This window comes from Perissodus microlepis, chromosome 16 (assembly GCF_051167445.1).
Source record: "Perissodus microlepis isolate ML-2025 ecotype Zambia chromosome 16, ASM5116744v1, whole genome shotgun sequence".
Classification (NCBI taxonomy): Eukaryota; Metazoa; Chordata; class Actinopteri; order Cichliformes; family Cichlidae; genus Perissodus; species Perissodus microlepis.
The window spans coordinates 16,671,393-16,691,786 of record NC_140476.1 but is presented as its reverse complement, the minus strand read 5'-3'; the positions used below and the strand labels follow the sequence as shown (position 1 = coordinate 16,691,786).

At 40.9% G+C, this 20,394-nt stretch overlaps 1 protein-coding gene across 3 annotated transcripts in view; it reads right to left on the bottom strand.

Moving 5' to 3' along the window:
• Positions 1-780: 780 nt before the first annotated feature.
• Positions 781-20,394, bottom strand: part of osbpl6 (oxysterol binding protein-like 6) — a 43,724-nt gene continuing 24,110 nt past the window's right edge. Inside the window, exons 7-23 of one of the 3 annotated variants that reach the window (XM_084908578.1) lie at positions 19,353-19,497; positions 19,081-19,184; positions 18,556-18,648; positions 16,473-16,641; positions 15,307-15,437; positions 12,334-12,441; positions 11,797-11,928; positions 10,912-10,999; positions 9,289-9,542; positions 8,902-9,039; positions 7,384-7,447; positions 7,092-7,170; positions 6,446-6,590; positions 6,057-6,201; positions 5,827-5,953; positions 5,529-5,651; positions 781-3,545 (exon numbers count right to left, since the gene is read on the bottom strand). In XM_084908578.1, coding sequence (XP_084764704.1) covers positions 3,434-3,545; positions 5,529-5,651; positions 5,827-5,953; positions 6,057-6,201; positions 6,446-6,590; positions 7,092-7,170; positions 7,384-7,447; positions 8,902-9,039; positions 9,289-9,542; positions 10,912-10,999; positions 11,797-11,928; positions 12,334-12,441; positions 15,307-15,437; positions 16,473-16,641; positions 18,556-18,648; positions 19,081-19,184; positions 19,353-19,497 — 2,157 coding nt within the window. In that variant the 3' untranslated portion in view covers positions 781-3,433. The remainder of the gene's footprint in view (positions 3,546-5,528; positions 5,652-5,826; positions 5,954-6,056; positions 6,202-6,445; positions 6,591-7,091; positions 7,171-7,383; positions 7,448-8,901; positions 9,040-9,288; positions 9,543-10,911; positions 11,000-11,796; positions 11,929-12,333; positions 12,442-15,306; positions 15,438-16,472; positions 16,642-18,555; positions 18,649-19,080; positions 19,185-19,352; positions 19,498-20,394) is intronic. The other 2 variants (XM_084908579.1, XM_084908581.1) reach the window with 2 other exon arrangements.

Below are 20,394 nucleotides of genomic sequence, written 5' to 3'. Positions count from 1 at the left end.
ATTGAAACCCATCAGTACAAGTGGCAGTTTTTTAATCTTTCATCATTGAACTCTGGTAACACATGTGAATTGCAGTCTCAAGATCCTGTCAGGAGTCCTACAAGGTGTGGTCTTCTGCTGATGCAGCCTTTGATGTGTTGTGTGTTCAGAGATGCTCCCCTGCATACATTGGCTGTTGTTATTTAAGTTACTGTTGCTTTCCTGTCAGCTTGAAGTAATCTGGTCACTCTCTCGTCTGGCAACAAGGCAGTCACTGGACATTTTCACCTTTCAAACCATTCTCTGTCGTTTGGGTAAATCCCAATAGATTAGCACTTTCTGAAGTTGCCAGACCAGCCTGTCATACTGCTAAGTCACTGCTGTGTGATTGGATGATTTGATATTTGTGTTGCTGTGCAGATTAACAGGAGCACCTAGCAAAGAAGTCCTTGTCCTTGGGTTCTCTGTTGCTTGTGTGTTTGTGTTTTTTTTTTCCAGCAACTTAAAACATAGGTACTAGCCTTAAAAAATAGTGGATATCACTACTGCGTCATATGTGTTTCTATGCTTACCAAGGTGTGCTGTGGGAGCTCCAATTTCTGTTATTAAAGAAAACAATGTGTTCGAATCTGTGGTATAAGATCTAAACCAGGGGTGTCAAACATAAGGCCTGGGAGCCAGAATCGGACCATTGGACAGCTTATGAAAATGTGAAGGAAGAGTTTCCCCCTAATAAACATAAATATCAGAGTACAAGAACACTTACCTTTTTAAAAAACACAAACCACAGAACTTCATTCCTTGAGTTTTGCAGTTTTATTAGAACAAGCACTATGTAGCAGCAGTGTACAGTGTTCATGGAAAGATATGTACTTTGTTAAAATTGCACTTTAGAAGGTACCCATCAGGAAATAGATTTGATCCAAACTGAGCTGACATAGTGCTTCATGATACATGTCAGTCGACAAAAAAAAAGTGTCCAATTCAGAAACCATAAACCTTTTTTATAAGGCATCTGCAACATTCATTGGCAAGCTCTAGACATGCAGGTAGAAAATGGATGAAGAAAGCTGGAGGATTTTCTCTTTTTTTTCTCCACTACATTCTGACTCTATGATACCAAACACTACACAAAGCACTGGCCCTACCTCCACAGCTACTGATGTAGGAGGGAAAAGAAATCAGCTGCTGCAGTAGTGCCCCCACTTTATTTCCCCTTTTTTTCCCCCTAAATGTGCTGCATTTATTGTGATCACCAAAAACGAATCAGTTACATGTTGGGGTAGCAGAGCAGTGCAGAACATCTTTAGACACTGCAAGCGTTATACAGTTAAAACTTTTCTACTCCTCTAATGTCAAAGAAATTTCCCTTAATGTATTCCGTCCTCGGCTAAATGCTCAGCGTACTTAATCATCTGTAGGCAGGCGGACTATGGAGAATGTGCGGAGTTTGACTTGTGAATGGCATACCTTCTTCTTGGCTCGGGTATTCTCATCTGTTGTGTGTTTGTGAGGCATTGATAAATGCATTAAGGCACAGCAAGTGAAACGACGCTGCTGAGTTGTAGCATTAAGTTCGTGATCAGGGAAAAATAAAACTATATCCACGCGTATCTTGTTGTTTTTTATCTTTTAAACTACATGGATGCAAAGCAGTTCTAACCTTTTGGTTTGTTAATCTACGGTGTGATCAGTGCACACATGATGGATTTGCCTTAAACAGTTTTCGCTCTACATATTTATATTCACCTTTCCCCTCCTCGCCCTGCAGCTGTGAACAAAGAGATTCAGCTTTAACTACTATTCGCGTGTGTTCGGGTTGATTTTAAAGGCGCCCCCTTTATTTTTTTCTTTAGCTGTAAAACAAAAAAAGAGGAGACTAGGCAAGATTTTAAAGCTAAACTTCAACCTGGTGCTTTGAAGAAGCCCACAGCATAGCAGTAAATTCTCTGGGGAATCAGACACATTGAGACGTTTTAATGTTTTTACAGTATCCATCTGAAAATCTGGCTTCTTTCATTTTTACAGGACGACCTGTAGGTGTCTCTGGTGTTTCATGATGAACTACGACTGCATGCGGTTTGGTGATTGAGTCATGGCGAGATTAAATCATTCCTTAATCAATTAATGATAAGATAAATTATCCATGGTTTGAGTAATATATCAAGAAAAATACCAAATATCTGCTGGTAACAGATTTATAAATGAATACAGTTAGTACTTTTTTTGCTCTGTATCTTTGTAAATGATTCTTTTTGGTTGTTAATCAGAATAAAGATGATTTAAAAAAATCTCTTTGGGTTTTTTGTAAACTGTAACGAGACTCTGATGGAAAATTACTCATTTATTAATTCAAAATAATTACATCTTCAAGCTGCGGCTGTTTTATGGAAATATGTGACTCTGCTATTCACGTTTCGTTATTAAATGAAGTACTACAAAAATCCCAAGGATCTGAGAGAACGCTGCAACCTGTACAAATCTTTTCTTATACTCGTGACTCGGACGTGTAAGCGCCCATTATTTGAATGAAACCCTCACATTCGGGAACAGAGTGGAGAGAGTTATGTATGCATTTATGTAACTGTGTGATTCAGAAGAGTTGGTTTTGTGTAACAATGGTTATTATTAGACACTGGGGCTGCTGAGGTGAAGATCGTCCTTCCGTTTGCACTGTGTCACGACAGATCAGTGTTGACAGTCCACAGGGCCGAAACGCCTCGCGTTTAAATCACACCTCACCTCCCAGCACATGTTCAGCTCAGTTACTCATTAAAACGGCGTTTGTAGAGCCCCGTACTTCCTCCACAGCGGTCGAGATTAATTTCAAATGAGTTGTTTCCCGGGAGAGAGTGCTGCCATCCGACAGAGTCGACAGTATTAAAAGGCAAAAATAAATAAAATCTGCCAATTCACATAATTCTCTTTCACTAAATTCTGAGTCCGAGATATTTTTTATAAAAATACCTATTTTTTTTTCTACAATAACTGATGATATAGTAAATACGGCTTTGTACCAGTGAAAGCTGCTCTCTACACATGCAATGTTATCATAGGTAATCTGTAGGTAATCAAAATGTCTACTTCATAGACTAGTCTACCCCAACTGCTGTTGGAAATTAAATGGCTTCAACTTAAAGGCGCCTAATCGTGTGACTTGTACAGGTGTCTTTTTAAGGCAAGGACATACTGGGAAGTCAACAGAGCTGAGGAAACATCTACATAGGCGTGGTGAGACCCAGCTTCGACAAGCACAATGAAGGTGATCCTACGGTATGTTTCCATGGATGGGTGACCCTCCACAGGGTCGCTGGGCGTCGGGCCTTCCCTCAGCTCAGCAGTCATTCGTATCCATGCACAAAGATGTTTCATCATCGTCGTGTTTCTCTTAACACCTTATTGTGCGTAGGTAACAGCTTCCTCGTCTGTGATGATGGAAACACAGATCCATGTGCTACCATAGAGTCACTGTAGATTCCATGTTAATGAAGCCGGGGTTTTTGCGGAGCTCCCAGTACATGTTGTTGGAGAACCATCTCTCCCTGTGATTGGCATCAACCACTTTCCTGGAAGGACAAAGACAAAAGTGGAAGTTGTAAACCTAAAGGCAATGGGGAGAAATACACTATTCCCTACATACACTCAGCAGACACTTTATTAGATACACCACCCTCTAATACTGGGTTGGATCCTCCTCTGAGTTCAGAACTGTCTGAAATCTTCATAACACAGATTCAACACGGTGCTGAAAACATTCCTCGAGATTTTGGTTCATATTGACACGACAGCATCGCACAGTTGCAACATTCATGTTGACAATCTCCACCTAAGAATTTCCACCACATCCTAAAGGTGCTCTTCTGGATTGAGATGTGGTGACTGTGGCTATTTGAGCTCAGTGAACTCATTGTCAAGTTCAGAAAACCAGTCAGAAGATGAGTACACTGTGGATATAAAGTTATACACATGTTAAGCAACAATATCAGGTAGTCTTTAAACAATACTGAGTTGGTATCAAAGGGTCAAACATTTATACGGAAAATATCCCCCACACCATTACACCACCACCAGCCTGAAATGCTGATACAAGGGAAGATGGATCCATGTTTTTGTATTGTTCATGTTAAGAAGACCACAGAAGGTACCGCAGCTGTCAGCTAAGAGCTCACCAAAAGTATACATCTGTACAATCAGAACACTGAAAATGTAATTTGTCTCGATTTCTGCTGTGACATTCAGATAGCAGGGTCAAAATCTGCCATAAACCGCATGAAAGCATGGATCTATCCTGCCTTGCATCAGTAGTTCAGGCTGGTGGTGTAATATTGTGGGGGATATTTTCCCGATAAACTTTGGGCCCCCTTAGAACGAGCTGAACATCATGTAAAAACTACAACCTACCTGAGTATTGTTGCTTATCATGTCCATCCCTTTATGACCACAGTGTACCCATCTTTTGATGGTTGCTTGCAGCAGGATAACACACCATGTCACAAAGCTCAAATCATCTCAAACTGGTTTTCTGAACTCGACAGTGAGTTCACTGTAAATGGGCTCCACAGCCACCAGACCTCATTCCAACAGAGCACCTTTGGGATGCAGTGAAATTGGAACTATCATATCAATATGGACGAAAATCTCTGAGGAAGTGTATCTGTTCACCGGGAGATTTATAGACCAGACTAATTAGAATTTAAGTGTTGTCGTGTTCACATTTTTGTACATAATTTTTTAAAACAATGCATTTTAACCCAGATTTTCATGTTCATCTATAAATCTCCCTACAGACACCAAATTGTGCTTCATTTGATTATTTGCAAAGAATGTGAATAATGTTAATGTTGAGTTTTCCGTGCAAACGTTGAGCTGCTAAACATCCTAAAAACGGGACTTAAAACTAAATGGAAAAATGCTGACACAGCCGCAGTCACATCCTCTCTTACAAAGCAATAAATATTGATCAAATTATTGCAATAGAGAAGCAAATGAATGCTTCTGTACAACATTTGATTGTTCTATTGCACTTGGTTACAAAATGTTCTCACATGTAATCGCATGGCAACACAATGCCATGTGATTACAACACAACACAGACAAAGACTAGTACTTGTAGACTGCCCATAACTACGTGGTTATCTACACTCCGGTTCTTTCTCATCTTGTGTAACACGGCTTCTCTCCACTTCTGATGTCAGCAATTACTGCCTAATAATGTGATGTGTCTGGCTTAATGTTGTATTTCAGCTACCTCAGGAGAATAAGACAAGGTCTTGCTAGTGAGCAAGAGCTCCCCAATCAAATCAGCCTCATAGCAGCTTCTTTTCTTTTTACCTGTATTCTTCCAAAATATGAGATCTTTTTCATTCTAATGTACTTAATCAGTCCAGATATTTTCCTAATTTCAACACTGAGATGTGTGTAGTAGGCTGTCTGAATGGAGCCAATCAAAGCCAAAGACAAAACTGAACATGAAACGAAATAAAAAAGCAAAGCGACGCATTCTACAAGGTGAATAATGCACATCTGGCTGCTGCTTTGTGCATCCTTACTTAAAGAATCGTGGCTCGTGTTTGATGTTGTTCTCCTCGTTCCACTTCCTCCTGACCCTCTGCATGTCCTCAATACGCTGCTTCTCTGATGACGCCATTTCCAAGTTACCTTCTTCCAGATACCTAAATGAAAGGATGAGAATTTGTAAACATGATGAGAAAAACTACTACCAGCAGACTGACTTCAATGAAATTGCAGCCAGACCGGAAGAAATCAGTCACACTTTTTTTACTCAGTTGCTGCAAAAATATGCAGCGTTAGCAGCTCGTAGTGCCAGGTGCAGATGTGATGTTGTACCTTTGATCAGGTCTGAATCTGGCATCCGTCCGCGGCAAGGCATCTTTTAACTCAGGACAAAGCTCATTTAGTTCAATGGCAAACCTGGTGAAGCCGTAGTAAAGCTCATAGTCTGTGGGCATGGAGCCTGGGGGAGGAAAGCCAACAAAGTCCCCTTTTAGCTTTAAAGCTTTGTACAGCTAGTCCTGAGTGAAGTCCAGCTGTGAGAGTGAGCGAGAACTTATTCTTACCTGGCCTCCAGATGCATTTAGCAGAAGGTGGGACACCACAATAAACACCCTCGTGCCATTTTCCAAAAAGCCTGTGGATCACTTTTCCTTCCTGATCCATCACAAATCCTTGAACTTCATTCACATTTGAACTCCAGTAGTTTCCCTAAAAAACATAAACTTCACTGTTAGCTTTTTCAAGTTATATATAAAACTAAACCAGCCTAGAGCATTAGAGGGAAACCCCAAACGGTTCATTATAAACATCTGGCAATTGTGAGGAGGAAGAACTCCCTTTTAACAGGAAGAGACTTCTCATTCAGGAAGAGGCAGCCATTGCCATACAACTAGTTGAGGAGAAGACAACAAAGAAGCAAGAAGCTACCCAAATCATCTCAATTATTTTTCACCTTGACAAAGGTAAGTTTGCAGAGGCAAGCACTGCTCTTTATGTTTCTGATGGTAATCTCCCCGTAGTGTTCAATCCACCGCCGTCCACTGAGGATGTTGTGTACACAGGTGGTAACTTTATTCCATTCGTATTGATCACCAAACCTAGAAAGCCACAATAAAAACAGCTTCAGGTACTGCAGGTGTAAAAAGGCTAGATTATTAAAGTAGGTGATACATATAACCTCAGTGCTTTTCGACTTCTGTGAGGTTGTCACTTTAATCATACCCCAAGAGGTTATTATTTGTGGGTTGATCCATGCAGTAGATCCTTGTGACCAAATCCAATCAAGCCAATCAAAAGAAATCTGGCTTTAAAGGAAGGGGAGCTTAAATGATTAACTCTGAGGATGCTGGATTATTCTGGGGCTCTTAGGTGTTTTTAACAGCTTTGACAGAACTAATAAAGTTTTTGTTGTTAATTTCTGTTGATTTAACACAAGCCTGCATTTCTCAGTCATCATTAAAATCTCGATATTTCCATGAAGGCAATTAAAAGCAGAAACCTGGCGATTAACCTAATCCCAGTGACATGAAGCATTAAAACCAACCAAACTCTGCGCCTTCATGTTCAATTACCATGCACACCATCTGGGTGAAGGTTACCTGGGTATCATGAGATTTACACTCCCGATTGGTAAAATTTCCATTGATTTTCCCCAGAACTTGTTTTTCCATCTCACATCTGGAAAGAAAAACACCAAAAATATCCCATTAAAATAATTTTTAAAAAGATTTTTTTTAACATTTTGTCTAAAATCATACCAAATAACATTTATGTTTACTCTGTACAATTTCCGCTGGTTATTAAAAAGGCTAATTGAGTCCTGCTGGCTGATCTACACTAAGCCATATCTCCTGTGAGGAAAATCCCTAACTAATTAGACAGGTAACCTACCTTGCCAGAAGGTGAAGTTCTTAGACTCACAGTGGCAGGCGGAGACGGGAGGGTGGTGGCTCACCTTCGAGAAAAGATCAAATAAAAAAAGAGTCTGGCAGCTGTCGTTTAGATAGCACATCATATACAGCCTCTACTCTTAATAACACATTTATTGTGACGATTTTAATTTTGTCTATAATATTCGTTTGACAGTTTTGGTTCACAGAAATTGTGATTTTTTTCACTGTAAATTTATTCTGAATGCTGAACTTGCACTCTCCTGCTAGACACTGGAATTACTTACGCCTGGTGTCTGGGAATATTTTCCCCAGGGAAATCAAAAGACTAAGCATGAAACTCCCTGATCTTGCAGGAAGCCCAACAGCTTATATCTTTCTGTGTCAGGTTGGTGATGAACCCTTGTATTTACAGATTTAACTCTGAGACTTTGAGGAAAGATCTTCCAGTGTGATGTTTGAGAGCCCACACACACATGTGTTTGGACTGTGGGAAAGAGGCCAGACTATCTGGACAGAACCCATGCAGGCACACGCAGAAATGCTACAGTGTTGTGTTAGTCCTGTGTTGGACGGGCAACCTGCTCAGTCTCACACCTCTGACAGCTGGGATACCCTCCCAGCTGTCCCAGTGTTGAAATACATTGAACTGAAGTGTAACCCACTGATTTTCCGTCGTTATTAAAGTAGTTCAGTCAACAACAGAATTATGATTTATGCTTAATTTCAGTTTGATTATTGTAATGGATTGTAATCGGTATCAAGAAGCCTTCTCATAAGAAGCAAGAAAACTGGTTATATTACACCAGTCTTAATGACTACACTGGATGCCCATTTCTTTTAGAACTGATTTTAAGATTTTACTTATTTCTGTTAAAGCCCTTCGTGTCCTGGCCCCAGAATATATACTGAAACTGTTGTTCCTGTATGCCAACCAGTGCACAGCCTCAGATCCTTGGGCAGAAACTGTTTACTGTTCCCATCGCACGCTTAAAGCTGTTTGGAGAGCAGCTTCCTGGAGTCCAGCTTGCCTCATATTTATCACAAGCCATTTTGATGTTGCACTTGAGTCTTATTTTAATTCATATATATAAACATTCTTTAAAATAATTTCCTTCCATTTCTTTTATTCTGTGCTTCTTAGAAGCACTTTGCAACACTGCTTCAGTTTTCAGCTAATCTAACCTCTGGAGCAAACATGTGACAGCAGGTATAGAAACTCAACCTGATTTCTTTTTTTAATATCTCCTTCTATGTTTCGTCTTCTTCCAGATAAGAGCACAGTGAAGCACTTGGCTTTCTTGCAAATTAGATAAAACCGAGTCCTTGAGGCGGCCACACACAAAAACAAAGGCACAGACCTTGCGGTTAAACCGAAGCACTCCAAGGAAAGCTCCACCGAGCTTTTTAGACCTCTCCAACATAATGAGACCTCCTCAGGAAAAAAATGAGCTACTCTATAAATTCCTTCTTATTGCTTAAAATTGACTCATTTTGAACTGTGTGAGCAGGTGCTTACCTGCTCAGAGAAAAAACAGAAGCCCTTGTCTTCCCGAATACATTCGTAAGTCTCTCCGAGTAGCGGGTTGAATGGCTTGCTACCTGCTCTGTAGTAAGTGGATGAGTAGCCTGAGACAGCAAAAGCAGCGACGAGAACCTGAACGAGAGTCATAAGAGCATAAACACAGAGTGGATTTACAGGCTCCTCATAACAGGCTTTGTCACGAATAAGCTAAACAACAGAATCTGTCATTCAAATGTTATCCAAAGGACAGGAGGCAGCACATCACGGGCATATATGTTAGCTTGTGGCTTGCAGTGTGACATCACACATTAATGAATTAATGAATCACCACACTGGAAACTGATTAACAGTTCATTTCATAAGCTCCGGCGACTTCTTTACCATGCGCTCAAAGGGATCCTCGGTCTCAGCAGCCTTATCCAGCAGCTCGCTGTACTCCAGCTCTTCACACATGCGCTGCAGAGTGTTGAGGGGTTCGTTGAGCTCCACGGGCATGGACACTTTGGATAGGTCTTTGCCGATGTTGTTTCGCAAGATGTTCCAGAGGTTGATGTTGCTGGTGTCAGGACAGGGTGCCGACAAGCAGCTGCGCCGCCCATTACGAAAGGCGCTGCCAGCAAAGTCTCCGTTGGCCACTGAAAAAAAGATAAATAATGAAAAAAAGGAATCATTATTATCATCCATCTGGTGTAATTATCTGCAACAGGCAATGCCTTCTTAGAAACGCCTAATTAAGTATAATTATAACAAAGAATTAAAAAAAAGAAGCATTTTTTGGTCGTGTTGCAAGTCTTTGTGTAAAATGCAGCAGGATGGGTTTTTTTAATATTCTAAGAAAAAACTTTTTCTTATTTTTTCTTAGTTTGTTTAATATATGCCGACTTTGTAATTTAAGTAGTGAGGACATGGCATGGTATTAGTTCAGGTTTAGCTGCAACATCAAATACACTGAAACGACTCTTGTACTTCACCAGTAGTTGTGCTGTTACAGTGATAGACGGTCATATTACACAAAGTCTGAAACAATGATGTCAGTGAATGTACAAGTAATCCTTGTGAGCCAAAAGCTCAGGGTTAAGATTCTTATAAACATTTGGTTTCAAGCTGCTTTTTCCTCTTTTGGATCCGGGCAATGTCAAAGACGCGATCGTCTCAGGCACGTAGCTCTGCCTGCGAGAACACAAACGCACCCACCTGCCTGCTAAAAACCACCGATTTATGAGGGGCAACCAATCAGAAGAAAGTTGACTAAAACGGTTTGATATAGATACTTGTGAACTTGACCCAGCGTAAGGTAAACAAGGTTTACTCTTCGCTGTGAATCATGCAAAGTAGTTGTGTCCAACATTAAAAATATGGGGTGATAAATTAGCACAATAGGTCATCTTTAATTTAGCTTTTAAGCAATATTTTTTCCCTGTAATGAATAAAGAAATCTCTGTATGTATGTTTGTTGATTTTAAAGAAGTTTAAAAGAGTAGTGGTCACATAATTGGATTCCTTCCTAGATTTACATATATATATGCTGATACAGTGTCTTCAGGTAGTGTCATAAGCTCTTACACTCAATTTGTAACCCTGCAGATGATGTCACGCTCCTCTGTGACCTAGATAACGTAGATTATAAATAAATCTCCACCGACTGTGACACCTTTGCTAATCCTGAAGTGCTGGTGACAGCGGACGCTTTACTGGAAGATAACTACTCACCATGAGAAAATAACACCAATTCTAGCTCATTTCCAAAACTTTCAGACTAGAGGGAGCCTGAGTAGTTTTCTTTCCCCTTTCTGTTGCCCTTGGCAACATAGCAAAGTCAACTGCCTTCGCAGCACTGATAAATGAATTTGCAAAGTGTGTGTCTTTGTGTGGGAATGTGACGTTATTGTAGAAGCAGCACGGCTGACGGACTGAGTGGGATCTCCCCCTGCTTTATTAATTTCTCATGTCCTTTTGTTCTGGTACAAACAACGGTTGCTCGTGACGGCGCAGAATTGGACCTACTTTGTCTGGAGACGTTATCAGTCACGCTGGCGTTGTCCTCGGAAATGTTATCGCTCACATCACTGACATATGACTCATCGTCTGAACCCTGTGAGGGGAACAGGTACACAGGGGAGTGAGGCAGTGCAGTAGTACAACACGAACGGATCAGAACAGCCTCACACTCACACTCACACGCACGCACGCATGCACTGCAGTTTGCCATTGGCTAACAAACTGCAGCAGCATGCCGGCTATCTGTCCCACTGCAGTAATCATGAGTCAAGACACTGCAGTATTCATACTTTATATATAGCAAACAAAATAAGGTCACATTTGAAAGAGGCATATTGTAGCCACTTTGGGCAAAAGCTGCTTTTCCAGTTTATGTGACAAAAAAAAGAGAGAAAAGGCTTGCCGTTAGAGCTACAGGCCAGGGGGATGATGAATTTCCACGCTCAGTAATCCTTCAGCATGGCTCAATGCATGCCTGGGGAGTTACAATGCTTGATGGGTCTTCAGGGACCATACGCAGTATATTTGGAGCAGAATGTTCACAGCCGTTAAAAAGGGAAGGAGGCAGAAATGGTTGATTTGAGTGATGGACCGAACATCCTCTTCCACTTGATGCTTTTTAACAAAGCATCAAGTGGAAGAGGATCATTTTGATTCTTAGGCATGCCTCGGGGATTAGGCCTCGGGCAGATGCGAAGGAGCCCTCCTGTGTTTACGTTTCTTTTACACTCCATCTCTGCTCTTTGTGACTTTTGCATTAATTACTGACTAAATCTGTCTCCACACACACACAGGCATCAAGCTGATGTTTTTCACTGGCTTTACAGCAGAAGTATAGTTTAACCTTGCTAAATCCACATCCATCACCACATCAACTCTGCCCCGCTGTACCTCGTTCTCTGACGAGCTGGCTGACAGAAGCACTTCCTGGGCATCAAAAAACTCAGAGACAGATTCTGACATGGAGAGTCGGCTCTCATTAGAGGCCTGCTGAGTCAGAGGGATCCCCATCTGTTCCCCGGCCTGCAGGCAAACACAAGCAAATGCAGGAGGCGTTCACTATTTCTTGCTATGATGAGAGGTTGAAGAACCAAAACTGACCTGAACGAAGACAAACAGAACCAGAAGACAACACAGTGCTCATATTGCAGCATGTGCCTCCTTGCCAAAAGGCAACCTCCCATCCGTTTCTAATTAGTCAGTTTTTTCCATTAACCTTGATGTCAGGTCCTGCATAGAATAATGATTTCTGAAGCTCACCTGCCAGGCTGTACTGGAAAGGCCATCAGTCTATAGGAGCGAGAATCAATAATCCAACTGACAAATGCAGGAAGCAAATACATCGACTACCTGGCGAGCCTCCGAAGCTGTAGCTTTATCAATATCAGGGTAAGCAATGAGATTTGTCAGTGATAGACAGTGAGCTACCTCATCAGGTGTGGAGATGATGTTCACACTCACAACTTGCTCAGTCAGGACAGACTCAGAGTGAATGCGGTTGAGTCGTGTTCGAAGTTCTGCATTTTGCGACAGGGCCTGAAGAATAAAAAATGCTTTCTGTCATTCAAATCTCACACGAAACTTTGAAGTAAAAAAAGATAAAAAGAACTAGCTCAGTCCTTCATAAAGAAAACAATTATTTGCATCCTGCTTTTTCTGTAAAAAAAAAAAAAAAAGAACAATTTGACTGATTATTTTCTTGTTTTGCCACAGATTTTAAAGTCACAAGTTTTTTAAAAAGTTTTCTTTAAAGTTAGAATATCTATAAAAGGCATTTACTGTGACCAAGAGCATATGCATGCTTCAAAGGGGTGAAAATATGTCAATGATAGGTTTTGACTGGGATTTGCATCCCAGTATCTCAGGTGAATGTTCTGTGCTTAACAACTTTGCAGCAATATTCAGCTCTACAATCACTTGACACTTTGTTAGACACACTTTGCTAGTGCTAGATTTGAAACCAGTGGGCCTTTAGAACTGCCTTAATTCTTCATGGCACCGATAAAACCACGTACTAAAAATATGCCTCAGAGATTGTAGTCCATATCAAGAGCTTGTACATCCATGATGAGAATCACCCGTTTTCACTACATCCCAAAGGTGCTATATTGGACTGACATCCGGTCACTGCGGAGGCCATTTGAGTGCACTCTGTTGTCCGATTTTGATGAGCCACCTGTGAAATGAAGCCTCGGTTTCCTGTTTTTAGCTGAGAGAAGTGGTCTCCTGCTTCTCCAGTCCATCTTCTTACAAGTTTGATGTATCTGTCTGACTCTTTACATGAACAAGGAATTTTCACCTAATGAACTCAATGGGTATTTTCTGTTTTTTGGACCATACTCTGTAAACCCTAAAGATGATTGTTTGGGGAAATCCCAGTAGATCGTCAGTTTCTGAAAATTCCAACAACCATGCCATGTTCATAGTCACAAAATCATCTTTCTTCCCTATTCGAATGCTCAGTTTGAACTTCAGCAGGTAATCCCAATGATGTCTACTGCCATGGTGGGTGGTTAGATTTGTGTTAAGTTAAGCTGCACCAAAGTGGCCAGGTAGTGTGTTTTGTTTACTTTACCTGGTCATGACCAGTGTCCAGTGATGGTTCACTCACCACAGCTTTAATTCATTATTCACATACTCATACATGAAGGGCAGGCCAGTATTAACTCCTGAGGTCCAAATGTTGTCAGTTTGTCTTGTTCTCTTACTTGTTCTCATGACTATATTTAGAGATTTTTACAACTGAAGAGGGCAGTTTATAGTTGTGATAAATCCACTGTGAAGCAGCAGAAGAGGAGAGGAGTCACAGCGACTAGCTGGTGGACAGAGTGAAGTATTTAGCTGATTAAGAGCCACATAATAGCCTCAAAGCCTTGTGGGGACAAAAAGAGAGGAAGTATTAGACTCTCGTTCATCAGGTGGCCAAAAATGTAATTAAGTTAATGCAATGCTGTTCCTTTCTGCAGATGTTTGATCAAAACTTTAAAAAAAGAAATAGAAAACGTAGGTTTAGGTATAAACGTACCTACTGTAAGGTAGGAAATATTAAATACATAAAACTAAGATGGCAATAACACTCACTTATATCCTGCGGGGATTACAGTAGCTGACATCAGCAGCTGTAACTATAGCAACCACAACTCCTGATTATCAACCTCCCACAGAGCTCTGCCACCAAACCTGACCTCCATCCTGCGACAAGCGTGTCACACAAGAATCCAATTAGGAACAAAACGGAGATAAAGCAGCGAGTGAAACATTTCACTGAAATGATGTCAACTGTTAGCAGAGGAACAGTCCAATTAAATCGTGGTGGTAGAGAGACAGCCCCGAGGAGAAGAGTTAATGAACTGCATTGCACATTTCTCCTGCTCACCAATTAATGTGGGAAAAGATGATTGGACTTTCACGGCTCACTTGCCTGGGCTCTCATCTCCACACATCATTTTTCTTTTTAACTGTGATGTTGATACAGCGTCACAGTTTGCATTTGTAGCAGGAAAACAGTTCAAAATATAAGATTGGCTAAGACTAAATAGAAGGAGAGGAGAGACATCACCACCAAAGATTATATCAGCAACATGTCCTCCAGCTTCCTCTGGTGATACGTTGTAGATAGACTGGTGGCAAATACTGAGGCTTTCATTAAAACATGCAGGTGCTCTAAATGGTCTCCAGCCAGTTTCAGCTGCCAGATTTATGACTTCCTGACTTCTCACAGTGGCGCTAATCGAGTAAAGTTAAGTCGCCGTAGAGAAAAACTCTGTCAAGATGGCCGAAAGCAGGTGAGACCAAACTAGAGGGAGCTTTAATAACACATTATTAAAACTACATAATGATGATAGTACTTATAGACACTGTCACTGCAGTGCAGCAAACACTAAATTAATCCTGCATTTTGCCTTTTAGCTGTATTTTTTCATATCTGGTTACACAGACATTGTGCAACATATTAATAATAACAGAACTGTTCTTCCATAACAGCATCACGATCATATTGTTAGATTAACATCAGCATCTGGTTTAAAGAAAATCTTGCCACTGAGCCATTTTATTATTGTCTCTAGGCTTTTGGTGAGAAAGCCGAAACACTGAATTTGTAACTGAGATGTTTTTTCCCAAAATAAAATGTCGAAACCTTTTTCCTCCCAGGTTATACTGGCCTCATCTTTAACACTAATAATGAGAATATTTGTTTGCTGCTTCATAGAGCTGCTGTGCAAAAAGATGACTGGCTCATATTTTACTCAGCTGTTGTAAAGCAGATCACTGACTTCTACGTGTTACAGAATTCTCTCATTGATTTCTATTCAGCGTCCTTTCTGTGCCATATCTCCTCCTTGCATGTCTCTGGGATCGTATCATGGGTTACTCTGATTCCCACCGAAGGGAGCTCATTACCTGTGACAGAGACTTCCTGAGAGAGTTGATCTGGGCCGACTGGTCTGGCTGCTCCTGATCAGACAGAATCTGTTTGATCTTTTCCTTCTCTATGGCCACAGTGTTGAAGGCCGACTTCAGCAGCGAGTGGACTGCAGAGAGACAGGATCAAAGAAAAGCAGTAACTTAGAAACCCGCGCACCGGTTCAAAGGCATCGCCAGCTCCTCTGTCGCTATTCGCCAATGAAAATCTCATCTCTGAAAACACTGTGTGATTATTTTCTATACCCAACACAGTTCACATTTGATATATTAAAGTGTTTTTGAGCGTTTTGACAAGCATCCACACAAACAAAAGAAATTATTTATCACAGGCACACATTTAGTTTCATTGTAGTGTTACTACATCTGACACTAAATGATGGATGAATGATGAAAAATGTGAGTCAGAATTATTATTTTCTTGAGATAGCAATTATATAAAAATAAAAGTTAGAGGCAAGTTTAAGGTCACCAACTGTGAAAACAGACACCAGAGAGTTCATTAATTTCCCAGATTTGCTAGATTAAAATTAAAACCCCACGTGCCAAAAAGTTGCAGACTTTTATTTGTCTCATCTCGGCTAAAGCTGTTCTCTCTGTGTAAGAATCAGTCACACAGTGGTACCAAGAATGAGACATAACATCCACCATGTGCTGGTTTACTGGTTTCTAAGCCACTTCATGGACTGGAACCAGATCATTTTACTAAAGTGCTGCCCCCTTACTTCGCCCTTCATATCTTTCAGGTCTGCTGAGCTATCGCTGCTGTCCATCCCACACATCGACTTTAAAACCATGATTGTGCATTTTTCGGTTGCTGGCCCTAAACTGTGGAACAGTTTGTCATTAACAATTAGATTTCCCTTCTCCTGCAAGGAATTTAAAACCAGTATAAAGACCCGTCTCTTTTCCTTAGCCCTTTACTTGCTATAAACCACATTTATTGGCTTTATTTGCTTGTGCAGTACTGTTCTCTCTGTCTGTCTCTCTCTCTTCATATACAGTGGCTTGCAAAAGTATTCGGCCCCCTTGAACTGTTCCACATTTTGTCACATTACAGCCACAAACATGAAGATCATTTAATGATGATCAGCAGCTACAGTATGAGAATAAAGTCCACCTTGTCCTACATGCTGCATTTGTACCTTTCTGGGCAATAATGCAGAACTCCTCTTGAAGTTTAATGTAGTCGCTGGCACACTCTACACTGTCTGTCAAGCGGGAGACCGGGGGCTGAAAGTCCACCAGCTCGGCACACAGGTTAGGGTTGGATGAGTGGAGGCGGACAGGGGACATACTGGCAGACAGAGGAACCTGGAGAGAGAGACAATCACAGAGGCTGACTGTCAGTCACCCGTGTGGCACAACAGTGCTCTTCTTTTTGTGTCTTGCAGCCAAAACAATCTCTAAGAACGACAGAACTAAATCTGACAAGACCAAACATTATTCTGATAAATTTCCAGTTCACTCTTTATCTGAAGGGCCTTTAAGCCCTGGACCTCTGACAAGAGCTTTAACCAGGCATTAGCAGCTAAAAATGGCTAAACAGCATAAGAGCACGTAGCTAATTAGCATATCACCAGATAATAAAAGTTAATGAAGTTATTGCTCTGTTAACACCGACGCAGAGTTCTTTTAAATGGCTAAACAAACCTACAGGTAAACTGTGTTTTTCACCACGACGCTTAGTTAGTGTGTTACTTTCCTGGTTTGTCTGCATTCTGTTCATGCACAGAGTTTGTGTCACATCCACACCTCTGTTAGCATGTGGACGTTTGTGTTGACAATTTGGTCCCCGGTTTGACACGAGATGCCAACATGCCACAATGAGGATTCTTTTTAAAATTACTTTCCTAAAAACGACACTGAAGGAAATGCTTCCATAGTCTTCTCTCAGAGTAACAATCTTTTATTCATGAAATCTATAGGTGTCTAAGAGCCCAGGTTTCCCTGGGAACAACATCTTACCAGGATAGGCCATGCTGGAGAATGTAATGCTCTAGATAACAGATCAACAGGTATGAAATCACCTCCCACAGACCAGTGAAATCTCTGGAAAATGGGCCAGCATTCCTGGAAGTGCTTTCTGACCTCTGCATATCTTTATCTTTACCGGAAGATGTCACTTTGCTGCTTACAGCAATTTCGTTTTTCTATAAGCATTAATATAGCCTATGATCCTAAAAGAGAACACCAATTGTATTTTCTGACCTTATCTCAAATTTGCACACAGAGTTAGGCCTACATTTGAATTCTGTTTATGCATTTTCTCATCACCCGGGCTAAAAATTAAGACTGTCTCACATACACTTTGCCTCACATAACATTTCATGGAATAACAATTGTAATCCATCAGATTCTCCCCCGTCTTAATGACACAGCACTGATAGTGTTGTTAACTCACACTATCAGCGCTTTCCTTCTTGGCTTCAAACAGGCTAAACTTTATTAATATAATAGATCTTTTCCAGTCTTACTCACCAAAGCACTTATACCACACACATACCACGGGTTTGCCTGCAGAGGCTGTGGTACTTTCACTCTGTATTATGTCTTTAATGTCTTCGTATTTTTCAGTATCACAGTTTTATCTTCCTTTGTAAAATCAGCAGTATCACTGTTCATGTTTGTGGCCATGTGAAAATGCTCGCAGCTAGATTCATAAACCTTAAGATGATTTATCGAGTTCATAACCATCTTCATAGCCTGATTGCAGATGTTAGCGTGAGTGAAAATATTCTGGGTTTGTTGAAATTGCTTGTTAGCATGGAGCCATGGTGAAACAAAAAAATGCATTCAATGAGCAGTAATGACATTTTACTACTAATGGGATTAATAAAAGTTTATGACTGGTTTAACAAAGTGCATAAAGTTGCATGGACACACATTTAGTTTTGCACAAACTGATATATCGTGCAAAATTAAGATATATTAGCAAAATCAGGCCGAGCCGCACGATAATAACAAGTGGAGCTGCAGACTCAAGAACAAAAAAGAGAAAAACGAGCAACAATAGAAGAAGCAGAAACAAAATTGTTGGCTTCTGTGTCGTAAGCTTGTCCACACTTCCAATTTGCTCGACAACAATTTGATTACCCCACAATTTACACTTATTATGTTATAAGTAAAAACTTGAATAATGCTTTGCTTAGAGACTTAGAGATTTTCTCACAGTGACATATGCATCTGTGTGTGTGTGTGTTTGTGTAGACGTCTGAAGACAGGTACCTGAAGCTGGAATTTTGCATCTTTGCCGACACTTTTTGTTCTCCATCTTCTGTTCAAGCGCTTTTCTTTCTTTGATAACTCAACGCAATTGGTCTTTTGGGCACACATGGGTCAGAGCATGAAAAATGTGGTTAATAAGACAAACACATCACAAAAAACAAACCAAAAAACCAGAAAGTTACCACAGACATAGATCAGTGAAATGACACAAATGGGTTACATGCAAAAAAAAGGAATGTGTGGTATTAAAAATGCATTTCAGCCAAAAATCACCAAACAAAAAGCTCCACGATATAAAACAAACACAATAAATTAACAGATACTGATCAGTCAGAAAAGCAGCAGGTGTCCTGTGAGTATCGCTGGATCTCGTCTGTCTAGACGGGCAGGTAATGAAGGTGACTGCAGAGGTCGCACCATCGTCACTGCCTCAGCTAGCCTGAGTTTACAATGCAGGATTGCACTAAATTGCTTCCCCTTGCTCTCTGCTGTATGTGTGTGTATTTATGTGTGTGTTTGTTTTACCTGCATATCTGTGAAGTTGGGTGCTGACTGTGTCCTTTGTAGAATCTCCAGACTCTGCAATAACCGGCTCAGCTCGGTCAGGTTGGACTGGCAGCGTGCGAGCTCTGAAAATAAAATTTACACGCGCGGTCACGATCTCATTCAGCCTTATGTGTCACGAAATGGTCACCAAATCATCTCTCGCGGATTTATTGCCGTGCCAAAGGCTTGATTTAATCCACTCCTTTTGTGAAATCAGATTTGTTAGAAGCGTAGGGAAAGTGTGCACTTACCCTCTGCACACTTGTCCATTTCCTCTGACTCCTGCAGCCATGCCACCACCTTACTCTGTCCGTTACTGTAGGATGCAGGCAGGCTGCTGGTGCTGCTGTTACTGGGGGCTGCTGGCTGCCATGGCAAGCTGCTCGGTTTGGTCTGCTGTGGTGACACAATAACAGAGCCTAAAATATCATTTCGGAAACTACTGTAGTGGTCAATCAGGCACCGATGATACCGATAGATATACAAGAAGCACTTATGTCATTAAAGAAAGGATACTGTGGATTAGGGCTCCAGCTAATGTATGAAATGTTCTTCTGATCAATGTAATTTTGTCTGCAACAGACAAAAGAGGAAGAAATGAGAACCAATATAATTACATCAATCAGATTTTTTTTTTCCTTTGGTGCATCACTGAAATCAAATCAAATCGGAAGATTGTTACAATATACACAATGATTTTTGACAGCGAAGGCAAGAAAGTCTGTCTTGCTTGTACATAGTTGAAAGTTTTGGTCTAGATTTGCAATTTCAGTGACGCTGGGTTAGGGTTACGCAACCTGTGTGTGACAGCTGCGGTGAATCTGTTCAGCAGCCAAAAGTAAAGGACTGCACGCTGTCAGCAGCTCACAGCTAATATGAATGCTCACATGGAAAAAAATATGCTGTTATGAACAGAAACTGCACGCTTCTTATTTGTACAGCACCTTGCCTATCTTCCTTCCGAGTCTTTGAAGCAGTAGTTAATTTTGACTCTAGAACCAGAGTCTCTCATTTAAGCTGTTCTTCTGGGAGAGCTCATCAGGCTTCAGCCAGATGCTCGAAATCCAAATCCTACTGATCACCTCTAATGGCCTCCGTGTGGCATGGAGCATCACTCCCAGGAGAAGCTGCAGCGAATGAATCTTCGCATTTACACACACTTCAAGCACACCTGCAGGGACCGAGGCTAACGCCTAACTGGAAACAGCCGAGAAAAACAAGCCTTCTTGTCTTAATGGGCAAGATTTAGTTACCTGTCTCATCAACTTTACTACATTAGGCAGATATTATTTA